The 27,301-nt window shown below is 46.4% G+C and overlaps 1 protein-coding gene across 7 annotated transcripts in view; it reads left to right on the top strand.

The window, feature by feature from the left end:
• Tead1 (TEA domain transcription factor 1) overlaps positions 1-27,301 on the top strand; it is a 215,927-nt gene that overhangs the window by 179,729 nt on the left and 8,897 nt on the right. For all 7 annotated transcript variants that reach the window (XM_060367019.1, XM_021627815.2, XM_021627798.2 and 4 more), the window contains 3 exons: positions 4,995-5,168; positions 20,944-21,084; positions 23,668-23,820. In XM_060367019.1, the coding sequence (XP_060223002.1) occupies positions 4,995-5,168; positions 20,944-21,084; positions 23,668-23,820 (468 nt within the window). The remainder of the gene's footprint in view (positions 1-4,994; positions 5,169-20,943; positions 21,085-23,667; positions 23,821-27,301) is intronic.

Here is a 27,301-nt window from a genome sequence, read left to right as displayed (position 1 = left end):
ATAGGAAGCAGGAAGGAGGCATCTTGGTATCACATCCTGGTAGTGCAAGGGACATAGCAGCCTGCTGTGCTTCAGCTGAGGAGGAAACTCCCGATTCACCTTCTTGCTGGCAGCCTCACAGAGGCCTGTACAATCCCCCAGCTTCTCCTGGTTGAATCTGCAAGTCACTTTCTTGGCTTGACTGCACACCCATGCCCTGCCATCAATCAAAAGGTTGCCCAGGCCACCCTGAGGGTGCCTGGACAGACAGTCCAGGCTGGATCGTGACAGGAAGCAAATGCAGGTGATTTGCCGTCGTTCTGATTCAGCTTAGACATTAGTATCCTTCGACATGACTTATTTGTCTTGGTTTCTTTAAATTCCTAAGTGGATTATAATTTTTCTCTTGGTATTATTTGACAGCAGTCATTTTTCAAGGTTTTACTCAGTTCCTCAAATACTTGGAATTTTGGGGGAGAAGTTTAGGAGAAGATTGCCATCTTCAGGTCGCTTGGTGCAGTGCAGCTCTCAGGCCTATCCCAGGGCACAGAAGATTGTAGAGTCCCTTCATCCCTCCCTCCCTCCCTCCCTCCCTCCCTCCCTCCCTCCCTCCCTTTTTCCTTTCCTCTCTTCTTCCCTCCTTGAGGTGAGGGAGAGAGGGGAAGAGGAAGCAGTGAAGCCCCAATAACCACTGGGAGATGTACTGTCCTGTGTCTTGAATTGGGTACACCCCCACCCACTCCATCTCGTTTTGGAGGACACCTTTAGTGCTTCCTCATAAGGAGCCTCCAGTGGAGTCTGCTGGCCTAAGAGAGATGCAGAGGCCAGGTCACAAACCCCACCTCAACTCCAGTAGCTGTGCCAAATTCATGATGGTGGGAATCACCCTGAAGAGCCTGGAACTTCCCACTCCCCATTTCTGTTTTGAATCAGTCCTTCCATTTTAATTCTGTCTGAAGGAATGCACTGACTTCAGATTTTCTCAGCCCAAGTAGAGAACTGTCACAATTATGGAGTAAATAACATTCGTGACAGATTCAGGAGGCTCCGCTAATAATGTAGTTTCTGTTCGTTCTCTCACCTAATCCTCTGGTGGTCACACAGGGCAGAAACGGCCTTTTAATGGAGGATGCTTCGGTAGAGGGCCTGATAGTCCCAGCCCAGAAGGTCCCAGGAAGTGGATGGAATCAGCAGCAAATCCAGTCCCAGGTCTCAGCTGACTTGAAGGTCCAGGTCTCTTCATTCCTCTGTGGTTTCAATAAGCAGCAAAGAGCAAATGGAACCAAGGACCTGGAAGACAGAAACCTTTCTTCAGCCATGGGGAAGGTTCTTTGTTGACCCCTCCATCATTTCCCATTTCATGTCCCTGAGGATTCTCATTCACCCTTTCAGGCTTTTAGGGCCTGCAGTGCAGACAGACGAGTTTCACAGCAGTAGGAAAAGGAGCCGAGAAATCCCTCAGATCCAGGGGGATTTGCCTTTTCTGAGAGTCCCATGTGCACACAGTTACCCCGACTCCTGTGTAGCTGTCTTGAGCCATGGGAGAGCTTTACAGCAGCTCAAGCTCCTTCAGCCTGGAGAGCTTATATTCAGTGCCTAATAAACATGCTGAAAGTCATACTTTTTGTTTCCTTTTATGTTTTTTTTTTTTCCTTCCTCGATCTACCCCCCAGTTTCCATGGTAGTTTTTCATGGGCTATTTATTTAAGCTAAGGCAAATTGAACCACATGGCCCATAAGGAAAACAGCCATATGCCAGCCCTTGCAACCACTTCTTTATATTTTTTTAGATGTAGCCTGTTATCGCCGTGTGTGTGTGTGTGTATGTGTGTGTGTGTGTGTGTGTGTGTGTGTGTGCGTGTGCGCGCGCGTATGATGGCATGCAGCTTTTCATAGTCAGTTCCCTCCTTCCATTGTGTGATGGAACTCAGGTAGGTCTTCAGTGCTTTTACCGGCCCCTGTTCATGTTTAGTTAGAAAATGCTTATTGACTTCTATGAAAGAATAGGACTTCCCTCTCCGTTGAGCATGTGCTGACATTAGCTTTTACACTACAAACTAGTTGTATTTCCATACAGTAATGTGACGTGGTGCTGTGTCCTTTTTTCATAAACTGTCCCCAATGTGGCTGCCTCTCTTCTTCATCTCTTCAGATTTTGTTGTGATTTTTGTTTGTTTGTTTTGCCTTTGTATCTATACAAGTGTATCTTTCTAGGGGTTCCATATGCACACAGGTTTCTAGTACAACTCTAAAACTTTCTCTGGATGTTCTGATACAGAACTCTACCAGGTCCATTTTTCTTCCCACCACCTCTCCAAGAGTCCACAGCCTACATCCCAATTGACTGGCTGGCCAGGTCCCTCTGGGATGGGCCTTTTCTCTTTGCTTGTTAGAAATGTTTCCTATAGCAAAAGGGAAGGTCAGAAACCTCCTGTGTCTGAACATGGCCTCTGCTCTCGTGTGTACGGGTAACCTGACGCATATGGTTTAGGTTTGTAAAATCATTCACATTTTCTGGTGGATTCTGCACGCATACTCCCGTTAATGAAAGACACTTTGCTTCATGGAAGATATGTGGGGTTTCTTGTTGTTTTGCTTTAGATTTATTTATTTTTATCTGTACAAGTGTTTTGTGTGCATGGTACATGTGGAAGCCAGAGGAGCCTCAGAGGCCAGATCCCTGGAACTGGAGGTATGGATGGCTGTGAGCTGCCATGTAGGTGCTCTGCCTTCACAGGGTTCTGTGAAGAAATGCAGCTTGTAGTGTTTGCTTATGGACTTAGCCTTCCCATCTCAGTGCATGGTGGTTGGTAGGTCATCCCACTAAAATCCATGGAGAAATTACAGAGTGGGCACCATGTCTGGTGCTGCCCTTGATGTTTGGGTGGCTCGTTTTACCTGTTAAGTGCCTAGGAAATTTTATTCTTAAATTTTTTCCTTTGAATTATTTATGGCTTGTGTGTCTGTGTTGGTGGGCCATGGCACACATGTAGAGGTCAGAGGGCAGCTTTGTGGAGGTAGTTCTCTCCTTCCAGTGATTTAGCACTGGCTTGTGCAAAGAATGTCTTCACCCACTGAGCCATCTCCCTGGTCCTTTTTTTGGTGTTTACACATGACTATTTTCAACTGAACAGGTTGGGTTTTGAAGAATTATAGTCCTAGGTATTGGCACAGGTTGCTTGTTGGCAGCTGCTTTCTTTTGAGAGTGTTTTCCTGCTCTGCTTTTTGGGTGTATATTCCTTCCGCCTTTGGGGAGAGAGCACCTCCCCTTGGGTTTCTTCGGGGAAGGAGGGAACTGGTAAGGAAGCGTCTATTCCTATCCCATTCCCTTACCAGGAAAGCAGGCTGGTTCTTAGAGTTTCTGTTTCATTTAGGCCCAAGCACATCAGGCTGCTTTCTTCATTTTGCCTTTGGGTTTGTGGCCAAAAGGATTCCAGACCTCCCCAGGTTGAATTGAGGGGAGAGTGAGGTCTGTTTGTTTCACGCTGTGGTCTCCAGGACACCTTCTGGAGTCCTTTGTATTCTTAGAAACAAAGTCAGCCCTTGGCAGCAGGAAAGCCTGTGGACTCCACTGGCCAGGCTCTGGCTTCAAGTCCCCAGCCTTGGAGAGGGAGCTCCAGCTTCCCTGTCTCTTCTGTGCCCTTTCCCCTCCGGACAGAGGTCACATCCTCAAAATAGAACTCTTTGAAGTCTAGTGTGCTTGTGACTGGATCTAGAATTCTCATTTAATCTCACAGACTTGGGGAATGCTGGTTAGCTTTTCTCCTCAATTCAGCTTTCAGGAGCAGTTGACTGTGCGTTTGGAAGGGCATAGGTGGCTCCTTTGGGAGATAGTGGTGGTGTCCATGCTGAACGGAGCCTGGCTCTCACACGCCCAAGTTTTATTCTTAACTTCAGACCTATTTCCGAATATGTGACCTCAGACAGGGAGGTATAACTCCGAGCTCCTGTTTCCTCTTTTTTAAGGACAAGATACAGTCTACTGCAGCAAGGATGACCTGAGGTCATACATATGTAAAGTATGGCTCACAGCATTGGGACACAAGACCTTGTCCTTCCTTCCTTCTGCACTGACAACCCTGTGAGAGGCCTTCTGCCATTGCTACCACTTTGGACACTAAGGAGGCAAGGCCACTGCCACAGATAACATACATTGGGCTAGGGTCTTGTCCTTGAGCTGACAGAATCTGGATTGTGCATTCTTTCCCAGTAGGAGCATTTGTAGGCATTCAACAATTGACTGTTACTGTAATAGTATAACTCGGGGTCATAGTTGATAAAACTGGTTTAAACCTTGTTAGCGGGGGAAGAGGGGCTCTGCTATACGAAGAACTGAAGACGCAGTGTTTCTTGTGATTTCTGAGTTCTACTGGATGGAGTCTCTGGGCGTTTGGACATCTCTGGGCCATGCCATTAGGTGGGAAATGCAGGCCTCAAGTGTTGACAGCTTCATATTCAGCTAAACATTGGACCTCATCAAGGAATTTTAAAAATGCGTTTTTCTTACTGTCCTAGTTTAGCCTTGGAGATTCTGGCCCTAACTCTGCACTTAGCTGTGTTATGTGCACACAGAAGTTTTACATGGATTCCTGAGGTGGCTGGTGACCCAGAAGAAGGGAGTACCGTCCACCAGACTGCTGTGCCCACACTCCTGCTTGGAAAGCTGGGGCTAAGGGTGCATTCTGGGCAATGCTGTTAGCAGCTGCAATTGTAGGAGGTTTATGCTGTGGATAAAGAACTGCAAAGAGTGAGCTGGGTGAAACTGGACAGTAGAATTGTTTCTTGGTTTGGTAGTTGACACCCTGAGAGACTCTGCTTAGGCATTTGGGAAAACTGCGTGATCTTGCCTGGAGACAGAGGTTGTTTTCCTCTATGCCCTAATGACTTTTTTTCTATAAGCGTACGTATTTTCGGAGGTGGGATTTCAAGGTTCCCACTCATTTTCAGTGCACCCAGGTGAGTCCCCGTTCCATGAAAGAGTTTCTAATGGGAATATCTCCAATGGTTTCTTGCAGTACAACAAACACCTCTTCGTGCACATTGGGCATGCCAACCATTCTTACAGTGACCCATTGCTCGAATCCGTGGACATTCGTCAGATATATGACAAATTTCCCGAAAAGAAAGGTGGCTTGAAGGAACTGTTTGGAAAGGGCCCTCAAAATGCCTTCTTCCTCGTAAAGTTCTGGGTGAGTAGACAATGCCTGTGATTTCCCTGGTTCCTGGGAGCGAGGTTCAGTGTCGCCAGCTGTGGCTCCACACTTAGGGTAGCTGGGTCTCAGGCCTTATTCACATGGTAACTCACAGGCTGCTGCAGTTGCAATTCAAAACTTGAGACACTGCCCCCTTTTGCTGCTTTTCACCCTATTAAGCCAAGTGACCTGTGACTTTCACCAGAGCGCAGGACCTGGGGTCAGGAGGAAGATGGAGTTGTATACTTCAAGATTTTCTAAGTGTCAGAGAGGCTACACAGTGATTTGTCGGTAACTGCTTTTTTCTGGCCTGGGAAGATGGCGCAGACAGTAAAGTGTTAGCCTTGCCAGCCCAGGGATCTGTGTGTGATTTTCCACACTCGTATGTGGCAGCATGCGCCTGTCTTCCCAGATCTGGAGAGGCACAGACGAGGATCTCTCCACTTTGGCTGGCCAGCCAGAATAGCCTGCTTAGTGAGCTCCAGGCCAGTCGGGGACTTTGTCTCAAAGAACCAAGGTGGGTGACTCCTGAGGAGACACGCCTGAGGATGTCCTCTGGCCTGCACACACCAAGAAAGAAAGAAAAACAATTATTCCTGCTTGCATAGGAATGGTCCTTGGCGCGAGGGCTTGCTGATGAAGAAGCTCTGTGTCCCTTTGCCCCTAGTAGCCAAATGTGGGCCAGTGGCCTGCTGATCAGACTATACAGGCATAGGTATATTATGTGGGTGCCGGACGGGGAGCACAGAAGACAAGCCGCCAGCATTGAGAGCTGTGAGTGCCCAGTCTACAGGAAGATGCCTCAGGTGTTTATGTCCTGAGGAGTGTGTCGTTCAAGGCCCTCAATGACCTGTTCTAGGGCTCTTCGCTCCTGGGTTATGCAGTGTCCTGGGCCTCCGTGTTCATTCTGTCTACCTTCCCACCCTCATACTGATCCAGATACCATTCTCTTTCCCCTTCTGTCACCAAGCCAGCTCCTTCCTGTCTCAGCACCCTCCTCGATGAAGCAGGCCATTGATTTTTTCCCCCCTCACTCCTGTTTCGTTTTGTGGTTAATCGGTTCTCATGCTGGGTCATAATTATTGGGACGTGTGTTCAGCTCCCCTCTGGACTCTGACTGCCCCCAGGGGACCTTATTCACAGAGTGGCTTCCATTTATTGAATGCCTGCTGTGTGCTAGGAATGGGCTAAGTGCTTTACATGGATTTCATGCTGTAAGTGGAATTTGTCTCATATCCAACTAAGAAGGCAGGCTTGGGAATGACAAAGGACAAACTGCCTGAGGCTGGGGACCTGGCACTTGAAATCAGATCTGTCAGCTTCAATATACTGCCCTGTGTCCAGGCAGCGCCGCTCTCCATGGGTCACAGGGTTTGGCACCCTAAGACTCCATATTTGCGACACCAGGCGTCTGTCCCCAGAGAAAAAAGCCTAGCCAATGTGGGAACAAATGGTGGATTAAAGGGGTGTTTTAAATTCCTTGGGGAATTTGCACATTAAACTTATTCAACTTTTCCATCCTTCCACGGTGACTAGGTTACACTGGTTATGCTGTCAGCATTGAAGCTTGGATGGATGTGGCCATGCTACTACAGCGCAGCTTGAGAAAGCTGCAGCGGCCATTTTTCCAAGCTGGTGGCTGTCTTTGTAAAGATGTTTGTGCTCAGGGACTCCGTGTAAGATCAGCACCTACTGGGTTCCTCAGAGGTCCTGCTTGCTTGTTTCAAGCCTTTCATTCAGCAGGTTTTCTGGTATCCCAGCCTGGTCTTGAACCTGCTGTGTACGCAAAGATGACTCCAAACTTCTGATCCTTCTGCCTTTACTTCCGGGTGCTAGGGTTGTAGGGGTGTGATGCCACACCTACCCACTAACAGAGCTCCGCCTCCGGCCCTTCCTCAGTAGCCTTCAGTGGACTGATTCCGTCACAGCTAATCTGTACCCTGCTGACGGTACTCAGTTAGGTGACCTGACAGCAGTGGTGAGAGGGGACGTAGAGTAGGACTGCAGGCCAAGGCCGTGCTCCAGAAATGCCCCCATTTGACTGTATCTGGAACCTAGAGCACATGCTGGCAGTGAACACAGTGAGCCCATCACAACATGGAAGACTGCAGACACTCTGTGTCGCTAAAATAAAATTTAAGTTTGCAAAGGAAAATAAGAGGCTTGGGAAGTCTGTCCCTGTTTCGGTGAACTTGCCAGGTGCCCAGTACTTACAGGATTTCCGATGATGATAGCCACAGACAGGACTAGTGAGACCCGTGCTGGGCAGACTGGTGGATTTTGACATAGTGGAGGAAGCAAGCATGACTGGTGTGAATTTGGACTGCTCTCACTCTACAGCTAACCCATGCAAAACTCTGGCTGAGACCGTAGCTCAATAAAGCAGATAGCTTGCAAGGATGAGGACCTGAGCCATGTGTGGTGACATGCACTTGTAACCCCAGTGTCAGGGAGGCAGGTAAAGGTGGACTCCTGAGCAGTCTGGCTAGCCAGCCTAGCCCATTTAGGGAGTACTCAGGCAGCGGGAAACCTTGCCCCAGAATGGAAGATGAGGCCAGCTGGTGGCTCAGTGGGTAGAGACTGCCAAGCTTGATGATCTGGATGATCTAATTCAGTCCCTAAGACCCACAGGGTTTAAAGAAGAACCAAGAAGTTGTTTTCTGGTCTTCCCACATGTGCTGCCCTCACATAACAAACAGATAAAATATAATTATAATAAATAAGAAAACAAGCGTCTCTTGAGGGGTAACACCACAGGGTGACCCTTGGTCTCCTGGACACTGCACACAGAAGAAAAACTGGTGTAATCTCTTTTTTTTTTAAGATTTATTTATTATTTATACAACATTCTGCCTGCATACCAGATCTTACTATAGATGGTTATGAGCCACCATGTGGTTGCTGGGAATTGAACTCAGGACCTTTGGAAGAACAGTGAGTGTTCTTAACCTCTGAGCCATCACTCCAGCCCTGGTGTAATCTCTTGAATAACCTATTACAAATGTGAAATAATACTATTCCCAGCCCCCCCTCCACCCAGTTCATCTCCCCCTTTTTTAGGAAGGTTTATTCTTTGTAACCCAGGCTGGCCTCAAACTCACAGAGATTGGACTGCCTCTGCCCCAGGTGCTGGGATTAAAGGTGTTCCCAGCACCCTGGGGCCCTTTCTCAGTACTTTAGAAAATATAGCTGTGCTTAGCTAGGTCTGGTGGTGAGGCAGAGGCAGTTGGATCTCTGAATTCATGACCAGTCTGGTGTACAGTGAGACTTTCAGGATAGCCTGGGTTACACAGGATAAAACTCTTGTCTTGAAAAACAAAAACTAAATCGATATTTGTATCCATATCTATATATCTCTGTATGTGTGTATGTACCTATCTATCATCTGTCTCTATATGCTTGCATGCTTAACTTTTAAAAGGTGTATAGTAACATATAATTTGCTTATATAATTTGTTTTTGACACTGTTATAAGGTAAGGTAAAATCTGTCTACAGTACAGAAAATAGATGTGAACTATGAAAAACAAGAGCTGTGTTTTAAGCCTAAGAACAGTCCTTGAGTCAAATTTAAATCATATTGTTAAGGATAGGAAATGGGGTTGTTTATTCAAGTTAATAAGAAAGTATAAGCTAATTAGAAGAAACCACTTGCACTACTTTTAATTTAACAGCAGTGGGGTTTAATGATGAGATTTCTCGTAATTAACATTTTGTTTGAATGTGAATTGGTGCAGAAGTTGCTTGGACGGATTTTGGGGGGCTTTGCTTCCAGAATTGCCTCTTTTACCCAGTGGATGAGCTGCTTTTCCTGAGGGGCCCCTTGAGTCGTGGCTCTCCTGATAATGTCTCCTAATAAGGAGGCCTAGATTGCAGATGTGGAGCTTGTGGTGTGCAAACTTAGAATGTTCCTCTCTGAGCCCCGGTACTTATCTGTTCTCTTCAGATTTACAGGATTAAAATTGCGCACTTCCATGAATATGATCGACACTGTGACTCACTGAGCACCACTGTTGGGAGCCCTTAACCTTTATGAGGAAACTGGCTCTCAAATGTTACAGCCGAGGGGAGAAGGCAGTTTCAATCAGGCTGCAGGCTGCAGTCTCCCTGGCTCCTGTAATGACTTGGTGACTGTGAGTTGAGCTCTTAGCATCCCCATCTTTGGGTATCAGCAGGCGCGTGCCGTGGACGATGCTTCAGGAGGTTTAATGCTCCCTTTGAAGCAGCCTGTATATTAGAAATTCATTCAGCAGATTCTCTTCTTAGTGGGAATTCGGTAAATTACAACAGAGACCCAGTGCGCAGCCGGCCTCCCTTTTGCCTCTTTCTCACATCAGGAGGACTCTTAATTTGCTCATTTGATTGCTGTTGAAATTCCATTTTCAGAGTGCCTGACCTGGGCTTAGTAAGGCAAGACAACCTGAGGTGTTCCCTACGGAAAAATACCTGTGCTGCCATTTCACAGCCCCACAAACAAAGCAAATGGCACAACGTAGAACCCTGGGTGGGCACCTTAGGTAATGGAAGCCTCATGCTGGGCCGGGCTGGGCAGAACTAAACCAAATGACATTTGCAAAGGAAGTGAATTTAGGGGTTTCACTGAATGAGGGATGACAATGAAGCTAGTATCTTTGGGAGGATCCTACTTTTCACTCCTGATAGGGCTCAAGAGTGTCAAGATTGGAAATACTTGTGTCAGGAAAGCTGTATGTTTTCACCTTACATACCCAAACAATTCATAACAGGGCTTAATGTGATGAAACCTTATTCTTAAACTTAATTGGAGTAATGAAGTAATAAAACATTGTAGCTAGGGCCTGGAGAGATGGCTTAGCGGCTAAGAGGATCTGCTAACTCTTACAGAGGACCAGGGTTCAAATCTCAGCACCTATATCAGGTGACTCCCAACCTTGTGTAACTCCAGCTCTCAGGGATCTGACACCCCATTTAGGCTGCTGAGTGCATATGCATGAGCATGAGCATGCATGCACACATACACAAGTCTGTATACTTGTGCGCACACACATAAAAATATATTTGTTTTCCTTTTGACAGGGAGGAGTCACCTCGCTAGGTGCTCTGGAACTTAATATGTAGACTAGGCTGCCCATAAACTCACAGAGATCTCCCTGACTCTGCCTCTCAGGTGCAGGGATTAAAGGCATGAGGCACCATGCCCAATCCAAAATACAATAAATCTTTCAAAAACTTGTAGTTGTACAGATATGTATCTTGTTATCAGGCATAAAATTTTTAAATGTGCGTTTAATGATTTGTTTTCCTTCCAATTCATTGTAAGTAGTTATATCTTAGAAACTAAGATATATATTAACCCTATATTCTTTTTTCCTGAAACTGGAGTCACAAAGGGTTTTCTTTTCCTTTTTTCTTTTTAAGACAGGGTTTCTTTGTGTAGCCATGGCTGTCCAGAACTCACTTTGGAGACCAGGCTGGCCTGAACTGGATACGCCTTCCTCTGCCTCCCGAGTGCTGGGGTTAAAGGCTTCCCGATATTCTTAATAATGCTTTTCTCTGTACTGTTTTTGGAATTGCATTCACTATAAATAACGCTCTGCTAATGCTCACTTCATTTTACATGTTTAGCCACTTTTCGTTGTTGGTGGTGTGTGGTTTTGGTTTTTGAGACAGACTTTTACCGTGTAACCTTAGTTGTTCTAGAACTCACTATGTAGATCAGGCTGGCCTTGAACTCACAAAGATCTGCCTTCCTCTGTCTCCTGAGTGCTGGGATTAAAGGTGTATACCACCGTGCCTGCATAGCCACTTTTTAAAGGAATTAAAAACACAAGTTAACTTACTAACTATACGAGAGAATTTTATGAACCTGAGAAGAGGTGAACCGGTTATCTGGCATGGGGGTAGCCTGTGGAGTCCACAAGGAATCTCTTCCTCTGGAGTTGCCCTGACCGCATTGGGAGAATCCCCCTGCCCGCTGCCTGGCCAGTCCTCCTGGGGCATCGGGCTTAGTATTTGCTGGCCAAACTCAGGACAGGGTGCAGCCATTGTTGTGTGTGGCTGTTTAAACACTGTTGCTGTCCCAGGTCGGGGGAGGAATATGGTGGCACTGACTTCCCACACTTAATAAGCAGGCACTCCAGCACTCAACCACCGAGCTTAGACCGGTACTCACAGAGGAACCCTTTATTAGCCCCTCACACTTCAAACTAGGGACCTAGAGAGAAGGCTTGGAGGTTAACAGCTAAAAGCATATACTGTGTTTCCAGAGGACGAGAGTTCGGATCCCACCACATACCCACACACCTACCTGTAGCTGTAGCTCCTGTGAATCAGACAGCCCTGGCTTCCCAGGACACCTGTACTTATGTACAGAGACACACATACACATAGTAAAAAAAAAAAAAGATAAAAATTAAAATCTTCTGGAAGTAATACAAGTTAGTTACCAGTAGTTCAAGCAGATACAGGAGTACAGTTTCAATGTGAGGACACAGTGTTTGTACTACAGAAAGGATCATGGTGTCAGCACTGCACAGCTATACACTCGTCCCCCAGTGGCTCATGTTTTCTTCCAGCAGTCGGAATTTGAGGATAAGTTTTAATTTTTGTTCTTTTTAGTAAAGATGATTCATTACATTGGTAGAATGACTGGGTTAGTAACTAACACTGAAGGCTTCCCACGTTAATTTAAATTCCACCACAGGTATCTCTGAGATCGTTGGAACATTCAAGGACCAAAGTATCCGTGTGATGCTCATCTGCTGTGCAGATTTCACTGGGTGCCCTGAGGCTTATCCACATATAATTAATTGTTACTGCACTGTGTGCGATTGGTTGCCTGTGGTTGTTGTTTACTTAAGAAAGACATTTCTTGTGTGGAGACTTCAGTCTAGAAGACAGCCCCATTTCCTGGGAAAGCGGCCGCATTCGCACACCTGATGAACTGGGGTCAGGCTGCCTCCGCTGGGCGCTCAGGACTCATTACCTGACTCAGTTGGAAGGCACTGGCCTGAGTATGGACTTAATTCATAGGGTTGAGACCTTGACTCCGGCACAGTCACAGCCTGTACTCACTCTACTCTGGTCCATTACCTGGAGTTTTGTGGGTGATATTAATTGCATTTTTTGTAAATGAATGCTGATATTGGTGAGAAATTTGCAATGCAAACAGACGGTCTTTTCAGACCAGGCTTATTGTAATTAGAGCAAGCTTTTAAGATTCTTTGAAGTACTAAATGTTTATGAAATTCAAATAGGGGCGTGCAATCTGCACAATAAAGGGGCCCTGGTGGTGTTTTTAAAAATCGTCTATTTTGTGGATGTAAATATATGCCATAATTAGTGGGAAGTAACTTGAAGAGCTGGGCTGGCTGAGTTTATTCCTGTTATTCTTATTTAAAACAGCTGTGGACAGAGAGCTGCCTCTGCTTCAGTTGTGTTGGGCAGGGCACAATGGCTCCAGTGAATGGAGCCTGCACTCAGGGGCCCAGCGCCCTGCGGGCAGCTCCTCTCTCCTCTCTCAACCCCATAGGAGGCTGTCTAACTGGAGAGGTGTTCATGGTCACTCCAGCCTCCCCTGCCTGTAGGGCTGGTTTCAGGGGTCTAGGCCAAGGTACAGATGCATGCAAATGAAGCAGGCTGGGGGGGCTATAGGGCCGCCAGCTTTCTCCAGACCTACCCCTTCACCCCCCAGATAGGCCTAGTCTCTCAAGGCCCTTTTGCCCTGTGCAAAGCAATTGTCCTTTAGCGCCTGTGGGAGCAGCTGCAAAGCCTGCAAGGCGTGCCCTGCCTGGCCCAGCCTCACCATGTGGCAGGCCTGGACAGCCGCCCACAGCAGGGCCCAGCTCCTGGTGCTGCCTGCCAAACAGCCAGATGCTGCCATTGGGAAAAAATTGCTTCACAATTTGAAATCTTGGTCCTTTGATCATGGCTCAGAGAGGATGCAGAGGAGAGATTCAAAGTGGTGGTTTGGAAACAGCCCATCCATCAGTGCCTATTACACTGGCTCTTGTCAAGGACAGTCCTGGATGGTTTTCATTTTTGCAACTTCATAATCCCTGCCCAGCCCTTTTGCACACTGAAGAATGAAGGGAGATAAATAAGTAGGAAGGGCATATCCTCCACAGCCTACCCCCTGCACCTTGATGTCCTTACTTTAGGGGTTCTCTCCCACCCATGGTCCAGCAAGCTTTGCCTCATCAACCTGTGACACAGCCAAGTATCCTTGCTATATGGGCTGCCAGCTCCCAGCGTTGGCAGCATGGGCCTTTATCTCCTGCTGCTTCTCCCCCTGCAGCCAGTTCTCCAGAGGCCACAGGTTTTGTGGGAACAGTTGCTCTGTTCTTGGCCCTATCCCCCCCTCTTTAGGGTCTGGATCCCTCACACCTGGACGAGGCTTCATTTTTTAAAGATAATTGCATTTTTAATGCTTACCCAAAAGCTGCACACATTAAAACAAACAACAACAACAAAAAACCAGACAAACATGAATTTCAACAGTGAAACACAGCCTTGAGTAGGCAGGCTTACTGAATAAGAGGACAGTAAGGAGAAACCATGCCTTAAAGGGTCTCATGTAGCAAAGGCTAACCTTGAACTCCTGATCCTTCTGTCTGTGTCTCGTGTGGGGATTACAGGCATGCACCAGCATTCCTGGTTTGTGAGTACTGAAGCTCAAACCTGCATATATCCCCATGTACAGTCATCAAGCACTCTCCCAACTGGGTCACAGCCCCAGCCCCAGGGGCACCTTTTTTTTGTGGTATTTTTGTTGTTATTTGTTTGACCTGCCTATGCTCCCATCCTGCTTTTCAGAACTTGCCTGCAAATAGATCTTGGAGTCTTTAGTGGCCTTCTTTGTTGACTTCTTGTGGGATCCCGTAATATCTTTACCTGTGCCTTTGTGGAGAATGGTGGGTTTGTACCTATCTGAGTAGTTACACCCAGTGTGCCAGGTTTGTCGGGAAACTCACCAATCAGGGAAACCTCCCACTCTGTTTATCTGGGAAAAGCCAGCCTGCCGTTCACACACGTGTGGATTGAAGCTAAGCTCGGTGTCTTGATGGCTATTGTCATGTTTACTGATTGTGCTAGGTGCCTGTAGATGGGACATGAGGCTCTGTCCTGGTCAGTCTTTGACTTGCAGAGCTAGAAGCAATAATGGCTGGTGTTTTTTACTGTCGTTAGCACAGCAGCCTGCAGGTGCATTGGTATGCCCCCCACCCCACTGCACCACAGCAGCTGTTGGTTGTGCCGGCCTCTCTGTTAAAGATGAGAAATGTTGAGGCCTGCTGTTCGTACCATTGGTCAGATGACAGAGACGAGGCCGTGACGGGTGAAGCAGCATCCAGAATATCTGCACTAGATAGAGGGAACCTAACACCCGGCTTACTGAAAACAGAAATTTGTAATTTGAGTCCTAGCACAGAGCCCACTGGAGGGGCTGGGAGAGGATAGGAGAGCTCAGCAAAACTGAAGACAGTGTCAGAATTGTCTTCCAGCACCCGGAGATCTGGTTAGGAGCTACCGGAAGCAGTGATACTAGGGAAATTGGGGGGTCCATTCTTAGAGTTCTTATTCTCATTAGTAAAAGAACTTAAGCATGGACTCAAATGGAGTGGGAAGGCAGTTGTTTTAGAGTTAAAAAAAAAATCCTCAGGGCAGACAAACTGCAAATCTCAGCACTGCTTGGCAAAGGGGAATGGAGAGGAGAAGGGGACAGGAGGGGTGCCATTTGAATTAAACTGAAGGTCAGCCAGAGAGGTAACCATGTGGTGGGGGTTGGGGAAGGGAGAAAGTGTAAGGAAGACCAGAGTCCACATGGAAGCTGTGAACAGAAGAACACAGCTTAGAACAGAAGAAGAAAGATTACGCTTTTCTGAGTAATTTAGGAAAGTGGGCAGGTTCATGGAGCCCTATAGTTGTGGCTCCAGCCCACTGGCGCCCTAGGGCAGGAATTATGGGAGAAAAGTATTTTGTCTCATTAAAGCACAAAGTATTACTCTTTGAGGTGAACCTACTTTCCTAGGAGTGGTACTAACTAAAGGGCAGTACCTTAGCCCGGCCCTTGACCCTGCACAAGCAGAATGTTATGTCTCCATCCAGGCCCAAGATTCTGTCCACTTGACCTGAAGGAGATGCTTTTCTCTTAGTAGACCCAGCCTGTCAGCACGTGTTCTAGGCAGAGTCATGATGCCCCAGGAAGTGCCATGTCTGTATCTGTGGGGTTTGTGCTATGGCACACTACCCAGCAAGGCGTGGGGAGGAGGTCAGTGAGGCTAGTTCAGTAGGAGGATCGCTTACATTTTCCAACTGAGCTTGTAATCCTGGGGACAGAGTGTTGCAGAAGGAACACACACCCAGATAGATAAGGAATGGAAGTCAGAGCTACAGAGGAGGGATTTGGGTGTCCCTAGACACTAGAAGAGGAGACTAAGAAACAGATTTTCCTCTCTCCAATAAGAGACACCCTTGGTAATGCATACCATGGTTTTAGCCTGGTGAGAGCCAGTAGGATTTCTGATGACCCAGAGTGCAGGATCAGTTAATGTTGTTTTAAGCCTCTAAATCTGCGGCAGTTTCTACTGGCTGGTTTTGTGTCAACCTGACAAAAGCTGGAGTCATCAGAGAGGCCGGAGCCTCAGTTGAGGATATGCCTACATGAGACCTAGCTGCAAGGTATTTTTTCAATTAATGACCAGTGGAGGAGGGCACAGCCCATTGTGTGTAGTGCCATCCCTGGGATGCAAGCCAGGCAGGAGCACCCTCCATGGCCTCTGCCTCAGCTCCTGCCTCCAGGTACTGTCCTGTTTGAGTTCCTGTCCTGACTTCTTTGGGGATGAACAGCGATGCGGAAGTGTGAGCTGAATAAACCCTTTCCTCCCCAACTTCCTTCTTGGTCATGGTGCTTTGTTGTAGCAGTAGAAGCCCAGCTAAGACAACAGTTTGTTGCAGCAGCAGTAAGAAGCACATTGGACAGAAAGGAACTAACGAGACCACTGACTGTACCCTGCAGTGGTGCTGAAGAAATGTGTAGAAACACTTAGACGCTGGGGCCTGCCAAAGAGGTTTCTGCACGGAGGGCAAATAGTTGAACTCTGAAGTCCATTCGTCTGCAGAGCAACTGAGTGGTTTTCTCAGAAGGGCTGCCTCCTTGTGCTGTCCGCCCCTCTCCTTTCAGAGCCCACTCCAGTCAACCTGTTCACCTAGCCAGGCTACAGGATGCATTTTTTGAGAGCATCTGCAGCAAGAGGATGGGTTTTCTTCTGCTGCTCTTATGTGTTTATTTGCTTTCAGAAAACACTCCCGTTAGGTTAAAAAAAAAAAAAAAAAAAAAAACTGGCAGGAATATTTTGAACCCCCAAGAGTGCATACTTTTTCTTATTTTCTTGCCTTTAGAATTGTATGAGTTGGGTGGTTTTGGTTGTGGGGAAGTCAACAGGTTGGATAGCAAGTTTCTTGAGCCCTAGATTCATTACAGCTGTCTCCTTTATTGCTTGCATTCTTTCTTTTGTTGACTACATTTCTTTCTAGAAGAGTTCTAGTGCCATCAACTGATGGCTAACTACGTTCACATCAGTATCTTTTCTTAGAACATTCCTAAAGAGCATCTGTGATACAGTTGGTGACTGCGTGATTATTTTTCATGTGCAAGGGTAGCTTTGTTTTGTTTTAGTTTTTTTTGTTTTGTTTTGTTTTGTTTTTTGAGACAAGAATTTTTCTCTGTGTAGCCTTAGTTGTCCTGGACTCACTTTGTAGACCAGGCTGGCCTCAAACTCAAAATGATCCACCTGCCTCTGCCTTCCTGAGCATTGGGATCAAAGGGGTACATCACCGCACCCAGCAAGGATAGTTTTTGTAAAACAGTTGTGATATTGCCTGCAAATGTATTATTTGCCACTCACTGGAGAAGCCTTTCAAAGTCTAAACTCTGAAATATATGTCTCCAATTTTAAGTTCTCTTAGCATGTAAGAGAAAGGAAAAATAAGTTTTGAAGCCTGTCTGTGCTAAAGTAACAAGGGTGAATGAACAACAAGGCTGAGCGTCACTAATGAAATGCCTGAAGGACAAACAGCATCAGGGTAAACACTGTGTGAGGCCACTTCTTGAAGTTTGTTTTGTTTGAGACAGCACCACATACATCTCAAACTGGCACTGTGTAACTGAGGATGACCTTGAACTTCTGATCCTTCTGTCTCTGCCTCCTGAGTGTCCTATCTTTGCCTCCTTGAGGTGCTGGGCATTTGAACCTGGGTCCTATGCATGGTTCTCAAGCATCATACCAAAATTTCAGTTCTAGCACCTTCAAGATTTCTTCCCTTTTTTGGGAGGGTTCCACGGTGGGAGGTCCAGACAGATTTTCTCTCGGTGTAGCCCTGCCTATCCTGGACTCACTTTGTAGACCAGGCTCGCCCAAACTCACAGAGATCTGCCTGTCCCTGTCCCCCAAGTGCTGGGATGAAAGATGTGTGCCACCATCCTTGGCCCTTCCCTTTTTTAAAAAAATTATTTATTTGTCTCTCTGTCTGTCCATCTTATCTGTCTGTGTCTATCTTCTATCTGTCTGTCTGTTTAGCGTGCCTGGGTACATCTACTCTTGTGGAATTGATGTACTACATGACCACCTGATATTAAAGGAGGCAATAAAAGGGCATCAGTTCCCTTGGAACTAGAATTACAGACAGTTGTAAGTCTCCATGTGAGTTGTGAGTGCTGAGAATCAAACCCAGGTCCTCCGGAAAAGCAGCAAGTGTTTTAATTTTTTTTTTTTTTTTTTTTTTTAAGGCATAGTTTCTTTGTGTAGCCTTGGTTGTCCTAAAATTTTGTCTGTAGACAGTGCTGGCCTCGAACTCACAGAGATCTGCCTCCCAAGTGCTGGGATTAAAGGCATGTGTCATCATAGCCCGGCTCCTCCAGACCTTTATGGTCCTCCAGGTCCCATTATGTAGCCCTGCCTGACCTTGAATTGACTGTAGACAATGCTATGCTGACTGCAAACTTGCTGGAGTCCTGCTTCCGTGCTGCTGGGAAAACAGGGCTGTGCCACCACTCCTGACCATAACTTCGTTTTTGAGGATCAGTTTGATGGTGGCTCATCAGCATTGTCTGGATAGTCCTAAGACATGGCAGTGACCCAGGGCAGCATAGAAATGAACCTGATCTGCAGCAGGCTTAAGCTAAGAGTGCTGTTGTCTATGCAGAATTGACGGACAGTGTCAAAACCCATTTGTTTTAAAAACTCTTCTTTTTATTATTATCATGTGGGCACAGTTCTAAGTAAGTCTACTGATAAAATACACCCCCCCTCCAGGTTGTTTGCCTAATTCCTCATTAAGGAAATAATAAATTGAAGGTTTATTTATTTATACACAGCACATACATGCATTAAATTAGCACGCACAGCTTATGTTATTAGCCTTTAGCAACACACACAAATACATTGTAGGGTTTTATTTGTTTGTTTTTCTAGAGTTAAGTGTGTGACAGCTTGGAATTGTCTGAGCCTGGGAGATGCAGCTTCAGTTTGAGCAGGCAATGCCTCTCAGGTACAACCTCAGTCATGGGTTTCCTAGAACAGATTTGCAAATGAATGACAGTGGCTTAGAGATGGTGAGGATATAGGGGTAGGCTCAGCCGCTTCCATCCTCTCTCTCTTCAGAGTTTGAAATTTCAGCTAGAGTGCCAGTTAACACTGGGAGTAAAGAAAGAGAGCACCCAGTCCGCTCTTAGGAGTCTAGGTTTGTGGCCAGCGGGGGCAGCAGCTTCCCTTCAGTTCATAGGGGCGGGAGGGTGAACACTGAACACTGTCATCAGCTTGGCTGATGTCACACCGTGGCTGTCATTCTAAATTTTCAAGCTGTGTATGTACATTGACAACTTGCTGAGGGTATCTTAATTGAATTGAGGTTAATACTCTGTAGGGACAGTTTCATTCCATCACTGTCCCATCGGCTCCCCATCCTTTCCTAGGCATTATTCATCCCCTGCTTGTTTCCTTCACTGTGTCTTTCAGAATAACCCAAAAGCACTAGGTTGTTTACCCTAAAAGATGAACTTGGTTTATGTTTTCTTTTCAACACGACCTGCTCCTGGGTTACCCAGCAACTTATGATGTCATCATGTGTCGCTGGCCAGGTAGCCACACCTGGAAGGCGTGGTTGGTTACCTTGCCCCTTAAAGGGCCAACCCTGACACGTGGTCTCTCTTACTCTTTCTCTCTCATTCTCTTTCTCTCTCTCTCTCTCTCTCTTTCTTTCTCTCTCCCCACCATGTCCTGTTTCCCCCACTCCCTCCATACCTACTCAGTAAACCTCTTGCAGAGAAGATCGGTTGACCCCAGCCTCATATTTCTTTAAATAACAACTAGCAGTTTACGCACTTTAGTTGTAAATAGCTTTCTTTCTTTCCCCTCTCTGAGGCAGGATCTCCCAGAGTAGCCTTGGATTACTTGAAACTTACTATGTGGTTTAGGCTGGCCTTGAACTTGTGGTGATCTTCCTGCCTCTGTCTCATCATGGAATTATAGGCATGTGCTGCCGTGCCTATAATTACAGGTATTCCCTCTTAAAGGTAGGATTTTCTAAAGCAGAAACAAAGTCACTTGGGAACCTCCTTTCCTACAGAACATGAGTGTATTGTGTGTATTGTCAAGTTGTTGCCTCTGCCTCCTCCAGTGCTGGGATAACAGGTACGCTCTACTACAGCTGGCTGGGAAGGCCTCTTATGGAGGATGCGGCCCCTTTCTGTGAGCATCCTTCCATTTACAAGGACAAAACCCTAGTCACGTCACCAAAGCTGCACATTCCTGCCATGGGAGTTGCACATCCCCCCACAGTCAGGCCGTACCATCAGCCTAAACCTGTGGGCATGACACACACACACACATACACACACCCCATGCCCTGCAGACATTGCTCTGGCAAGCTCTGCTTTAATCTTGATACCTGGCACCAGAATTTTCTAGAGTCTACAGTTTGCTGCAAGATGCAACCCCCTTTTTTTTAAGTTTAGCCCACCACAGCCTAGGCTGTCGGTCCTCCTGGTCTCCTCAGTTCATGCAGGAACCCTTCCTGGAAGACGCACTCCAGGCCCCCTTCCCCTCCACATGTGCCAGTCCTTAACAAAGACATCCCATCATCCCTTGGTGTGACACTTGCTCTCTGTCTTTGCCTCCCACATTAGGGTGTAGCCATCAAGTCCAGCAGGAGCCTTATGTAGTAGGCCATTCATGAGAACGTGTGACAGGAGTAGCTGTGATTCAACATCTTTTGTAGGGTGCTCATTAGTAGGAAGCCTTTTCTTTCTGGATGTGATATTCCTGTTTGTAGCAGCTTCAGGGCCCTGTTCTTTTAGGTCTCACGTAGTCAATTCATGCCCTGCTTTCTGTGCATTTTAGAAACGTCTAGAATTTTCATGACAAGGGTACAGCCCTTTTGCAATACTGAATGCAAGGACGTCAAGCTGAATGCACCCTGGCAGCATGTCCTGAAGGGAGGACTTCCCAAAAGCCTACCCCTGCAGGGCTCAGCTGGTAGAGTCCTTACCTAGCATGCCTGAGCCCCTGGCTGGGAACTGGGAACTGGGTGTGGCAGCACATTCCTGTAAGCACTTAAGAGTTGGGAGTTCAAGGTCATCCTTGGCTCCACCCGGAAAGGAAGTGGCTTCCCATCAAGGTGGTATTTATAGAGAGGCATCTCTGTCTTGTCCATGGCATAGCTGCTCAATGGCTAACTCTGTTGTTTGCCACTGTGAGCCTAGGGTATGAGAATAACTTCTCCCTGCTTCCTTCCAACAGGCGGACCTAAACTGCAATATCCAAGATGATGCCGGGGCCTTTTATGGTGTGAGCAGTCAGTACGAGAGTTCTGAAAACATGACGGTTACCTGTTCTACCAAAGTGTGTTCCTTTGGGAAACAAGTAGTAGAAAAAGTAGAGGTAAGTTGGCCGCTACAGAAACGACCTCTGGGCAGCCTGTCGCCTTCCAGTAGGCAAGGACTTTTTCAGCTCTCCTTTCTCTTCCACTCTTGCCTCTTCCCTGTTACACCGGAAAGGTAACAGTGACTGGGAAGTACCTGAGAGCAGACAGGGTATTCTGTGCTAGCCTTCTCTGAGGGAGGTCCTGCCCAGCTGGCCAGTACTGATCTCCTTGGTGAGAGGCCTCCTTGGGGTTATGGAAGGGCCTCTGGGTCAGGATGTTCCCACTTCCTAGCTGCAGGCATTGTGGGTGATGGCCAGGTTGGCTACAGCTGACTGGTACCCCCTGTTAAGACCTGGCACCTTGAGTTTGATACTGTTGCTTTGCCAGTTTTACCTTTTTTTAAAAAAACTTGTTTTTAGTTTAAATTTCAGTGGGGAGTATTGGCTCACGCCTGTAATCCCAGCACTTGGGAGACTGAGGCATGAGCTTCCCTAGTTCCAGGACAGCCTCAGCTACTAACTAGAGTCCTTGCCTCAAAACAAACACAGAAACTCAAGGCACTTCATCTCGTGTTAGGAAATAGCTACATTCACCTCGCATAGTTCATGCTTTCTTCTTTTACAAACATGTTTGTCTTCTCGGGGTTAGTTGCTTTTGTGGGTAAGGTTTGTAGGTGGCAGTCCCTTAATCTACCTACTTTCCAGTGTCTTCTGCCTTACCCACCCCCCACCTGAAGATTGAGGTTTTAATCGCAACAGTTCTGGTGCAGGAGCCTACCATGCCTATGTCAAGACAGCTTCCAACCAAGCCTAGTGGATGCCTGGCAGGAGAGGGAAGGATTTAAGAGCTTAGGCAGAGCCCTGCAGTGTGGCCTGCCTTGGCCTCCCGAACACAGCTCAGGCTATGCGAGGCTGGTGTTAAAAAGGCAGGAAAGGATACGGATGGGTTGAATTGATGGTGAATTTAATAGGGGTCATGAGCTTTCCTGAAATGGCTTCAGTGGGGCTCCAGTAAGAGGTTTTAAATGGAATTTAGTAACTGCACATTAAAGCTTAAAGAGGAGGGAGAGCCAGAGGTCACTCTCTATGCTTGCCAGTAGCAGTGACCAGAAAGTACCTTTTCAAGGGTCAAATAGTATATAATTATAGATACAAGAGTAGTCTCGAGAGACAGGAAATAACAATTGGGAATCCTGAGCATTAAGGATAATTATAAAAGTAGGTTGTGTGGCTGCCTGACAGTAGCAGAAACACAAAATTAGGATTAAATTGTGGGGCCTGGGGTGGGGGATCAGCTAGCAAGATGGCTCAGTGAGTAAAGTGCTTACTGCCAAACCTAAGAATCTGAGTTCAATTCCTGGCACTCACATGGTGGAAGAAGAGAAAGCACTAACTCCTGTAGTACAGCTTTTCCTTTGACCTGCACATGTATTGTAGTCACACACACACACCTGATATAAAGTAAAAATGAAAATAGATATACTTTATAAATATTAATCTTTTTCCAGCTGAGTCTTTCCCTGTAACATTCCTGATTATCCTAAGGCCTTCTGGGCCCTGTTTACCCTCTGTGTCACTGTGTAGCCCAGTACCCTGTGCCCTTAGTCATGGTGACTTTGTAACTAGGTTCTAGGTTCAGGAGCAGCAAATTGTTCTTACTGTTCTTTTTCTATCTTTGCTAAGCTAAGAGCCAGCCTTCCTATTTCCAAACAGTGTATACTTTATTTACTGTAAAGAAAGGCAGACAATTTAAACGGTATAATTACATTTAAAATGATGTATTGTTATTATTATTATTATTATTATTATTATTATTATTATTAAATGCATTTGCATTTTTTTTTGTTCCATTGTAGGATTTCATGGTTTTAATCATATTGATTTGTTTCTTTAGATTCTGAATATTTTTTGCGTGCCAGTTTCACATTTCTAGTCTGGTTTCTATAACAGACAGGCTTTGGCTTTGAGGCTGACTGATTTAAAGATCTAGATCAAAGGTCTGTCTTCAGAGCTGTGTATGGTGGTACATGCCTTTACTCCTAGTAGGTTGGAGGCCAACCTGGTCTATGTGGCTACTTCCAGGCCAGCCAGGGTTATGTAGAGAGGTCTGTCTCAAAGATGATCTGTCTTCAGAGTATCCAGCATAGCTGCTTCTCCAGTTTCACCCCAGTGCTTCCTCCCTTCATGTCCTGGGTTGTCTGTGTGCTCAGGCCGAGTAGTCAGCTCGGCAGTCTCCACTCACCATGCTCAGCACTCCTTTTGCTTCAGTACCAGCAGTTTGTATTTTCTGGGCCGGAATAGTGTCTTCTAACATTGTGTTACTTTGCCTCTTACTTAGGGTTGCGTGAAGCATGCCACACACACACACGCACACACACACTTCTGTGTAAATGCTGTAAAGATCACCCTTTACAACCTTTTTTAAAGTTGCAGAAAATAATGGATTCTGTATATACCAGTAAATTTGGAGGTAGGATTTGTTGCTAATCTGCACAATAATAGCATATTAAGATGGCTCATGTTGAAAAGTACATGCTTTCAGAAGCAACCATTCTCTGTGTTTTGAAGCGTAAAAATACTCAAACCTTCTTTTCCTCACAGACGGAGTATGCCAGGTTCGAGAACGGCCGATTCGTATACCGAATAAACCGCTCGCCAATGTGTGAATATATGATCAACTTCATTCATAAACTCAAACACTTACCAGAGAAATATATGATGAACAGTGTTTTGGAAAACTTCACCATTTTATTGGTAATGTTTGTCTCTCTCCTGGTTTGGTATTGGCAGAGTCTGTGCTGAGGCTTGTTGGGGACAGCAGCAAGGGTACTTGGGTATCTAGTGGTCAAGCAGCACTTGAATTACATGACCCAATGAACACACCTGGAGCGTACTGGGGCTTGGGTTAGAAGACAGGTCCACCCGTCTGTCATTTCTGAAATCTGAACAGGTAATAGGAAACAATGGCCAAGCTTCTTCTGCACCATGGCTGCCAAATTGAGAAGAGTCCCAAAGAATGTTTAAAAATTAGAATTATGGATCAGTTGCCAGAATCAGAGGCTCTTGTCCTCAACACATGTCCATAAAATATTCAGTAATTGATTTTATAAGGCTTTTTTTTAAAAAAAAAAAAAAAAAGGTTCTTGAGGGGCTGGAGAGATGGCTCAGTGGTTACGAGCACTGACTACTCTTCCAGGAGACCTGGGTTCAATTCCTAGCCCCTCACATGGTAGCTCACAACTGTCTGTAACTCCAAGATCTGACACCCACAGGCATACATGCAGACAAGACACCAATGCAAATAAAGGAAATTTAAAACATGCGCACACACACACACACACACACACACACACACACACACACACAGGATTCTTGATTAAACTAGAAGGTCCAAATGTCAAAGTAAACCTTGGTGAGAAGTTTTCTTGAGGGACTGACAGGGCACCCTGAGTCACACAGCCCTCTGAAGCCTGAATGTTTGCTTACCCTGGGAATCCCCTACCTGGCGGGTTGGCTCCACTGTGATTCTCAGTCAGATATATACTGCTTTGGTTGGTTTAAAGGCTCACTTTCGCCTGTTACCCTTTGTTTAAAAATGAAAACAAAGCCTTAAGTGGTCGTGCATGCCTGTAATCCCCGTGCCTGGGAGACTGAGGCAGGGGAATCAAGAGATGGGGGCAGGCGAACTATGGCGAGATCCTAAAGGTGCTTGCCATGCAAACCTGGCAACCCAGGTAGTCCTAGCACAGTCAGCACTGGGAGCCATAGCGGGGGCTGCAATCTCAGACCTCAGACCTGGGATCCGCATGCATGGGCGGGGCTTTGTGGTCGAGATTGGCTTCCCCGAGAGAGAGACTCTTCAGGTGGGGCCTCAGCTGCGCATTCTGTGGGGAAATGTGGAGCTCCCGTCGTTAACAGTCACCAGCATCCTTTCGGTGGAAAACCTGCCATTTGCACAGTGTGTGGTGGCAGGGCGCAGGTGTCTGTCTGAGAGCTGTACCTGCTGCAGTCCAAGCGTGTGGGAACCGGGGAGGACGGCTCAGTCAGTAGTGAGCTTATTACACAAGCCTGAGTACTGTTTCTCTGCCCCACAGAAGGCCAGGCCTGGTGGTACGTCTGTGACTCCCCAGCACTGGGGAGGCAGAGATGTACAGCTCTGTCCCTGGAGGCCATCGGCCTAATCAGTGAGCTCCACAGTCCTATCTCAGAAAGAAAGGCAGGAACTTCGGTAGAAGAGCGCTCACAGAGGACATGCAAGTGCAGGCCTCAGTGCCTGGGAGCAGGCAGGGAGTGTGTTCTGCTTCTCCTAGACTTTAAAATCACCTCCATGACTTGAACTCCGAGGAGGGTGGCTACAGGACTGCAGGTTCAGGACAGTGATAGTCTGGACTCTGCCTCAGACAGCCTGGCTGAATTAAATATAACCCTGAGATGTCAGAGCCAATTCTCTGACATCTAAGTCTCCTCAACAGGCCTCTGGGACATATGACTTACACCAGCAGAGCTATCATGGACCTCACTGGTTTTAGTAAAAATGTGTTATTAAAGCCAGTCATAATGATAATCACACAAACACTACTCGACCCCGAATTTGACAGATGGAAGTAGGAAGATCAGGAGTTCCAGGCCAATGTAGGCTATAGGAAACCTGAGGCAACAACAAAAGTATCATTAAGCAGTTAAAATATTTGATAGAAGCAATTAATAATAGCCAAGAAAATTTTTAGAACTATTATTTCTTAGAAAAGAGTGGACTTTAGGATTACAAAAATGTAACCATTCACTTGATGGACAGTAGAAATTGTCCTTTCTGGCTCCTGTTAGCAGCTGGTGACCACCACTTTGCTAAGTAAAAGTGGGTTATCGGGGTCGATTTAAGAGCATGCTAACTGGTAGGCTGGCTCTCTGCTTGTCTCCTGTTGCACTGGGAATTGAGCTGAACATGTAGAGATTATAGGCAGGAGGATTGCACACTCAAGGCCTACCTGGGCTGCAGAGAGTTCAGGGCCAACCTAGGCGTGTTAGCGATATTCTGTCTCAAAAGAAATAATGAAAAGATGGGGCTAGAGGGCTGGCTTGGCAGTTAGGAGCACTTGCTCTTAGAGGACCCAGGTTCACTTTCCTACACGATATCTTACAGCCGTCTTACGTATCTTACGTAACTCCAGGTCTGGGGCTCTAACAGCCTTCTTCTGGCCTCTGAGGGCCCCATGTCACATACACACATGTACAGGCAAACACTCAAAACATATAAGGTAAAATCAAATAATATGTAAAGTAAAATGCAAAGAGGCCTGGGGTGCTCAGCAGTAGAGAACTTGGCCCACCATACACGAAAGGATGAGTTTTTAAGAAGAGGGGTGTGTCTTAGAGCTTCCAAGCATTATGCTAGATATGAAGACCCTTTGTAAATGTTATTACACAGTTCTTGGGCTGGAGAGATGGCTCAGTGGTTACGAACATGTATTGTTCCTTCAGAGGATCCGATTCAATTCCTAGTACCCACATGAGGTAGCCTACAATGGCTTGTGACTCCAGCTCCAAGGGATGCCTCTAACCTCAGGCACGTGCACACATACAGACATACACACATGTACATGTAAACAAATAGTAATAAAAACATAAAAAAGTTCTTACCATGAACTACAGTATCATTTTTGTGGTTAAGGAATCCCTGTGACCCACCAGGGTCATACTGATCAACATAGATTGAGTGATGACATCAGAAAACCTGAACTGAAGATTCCCTCTGCTTTCTGTGTCCAGCCAAGCCAGGTGGAGTCCTCAGATCTGCACAGCTCCTCCGAGAGAACTAGTGAGATTCTTTAAATTCCCTCAGGCAGTAGCATTGGCTGCCGAGAGGTGATTTAAGAGCGCAGTGTACCATGGTAGCTTACGCTCAGTTGAGTAAAAGAAGCAAGTGGGCAGAATATGATACTCGGTCATTTAAATTGTTGAGTGTTCCTGAACCAAACACTGGAAACCCAGAGAGAGGTGGGGGAGGGTTCTCAGGGAGGTAAAGAAGGTGTTTACGATGCAGAATCAGCAGACATTTTTTCACATTTACTGAGCCAGTAAAACTTTTATCTAAGTGCATGCATGGGTGTCAGGAGCTCAGAATACTGTGATAAGCTAGGTGAGTAGAACAGGCATTTTTCCAGTAAATGAATGGAAAATAAAATTATCAGCAGATGCTGGCAGAGAGGCTCATAGGGACCTGGCCCATAGGTGGGAA

This window comes from Meriones unguiculatus, chromosome 14, assembly GCF_030254825.1.
Source record: "Meriones unguiculatus strain TT.TT164.6M chromosome 14, Bangor_MerUng_6.1, whole genome shotgun sequence".
In the NCBI taxonomy this organism is placed as follows: domain Eukaryota; kingdom Metazoa; phylum Chordata; class Mammalia; order Rodentia; family Muridae; genus Meriones; species Meriones unguiculatus.
Note: the sequence above shows the minus strand (reverse complement) of the source record. Positions and strands in the feature narration are given on the sequence as shown.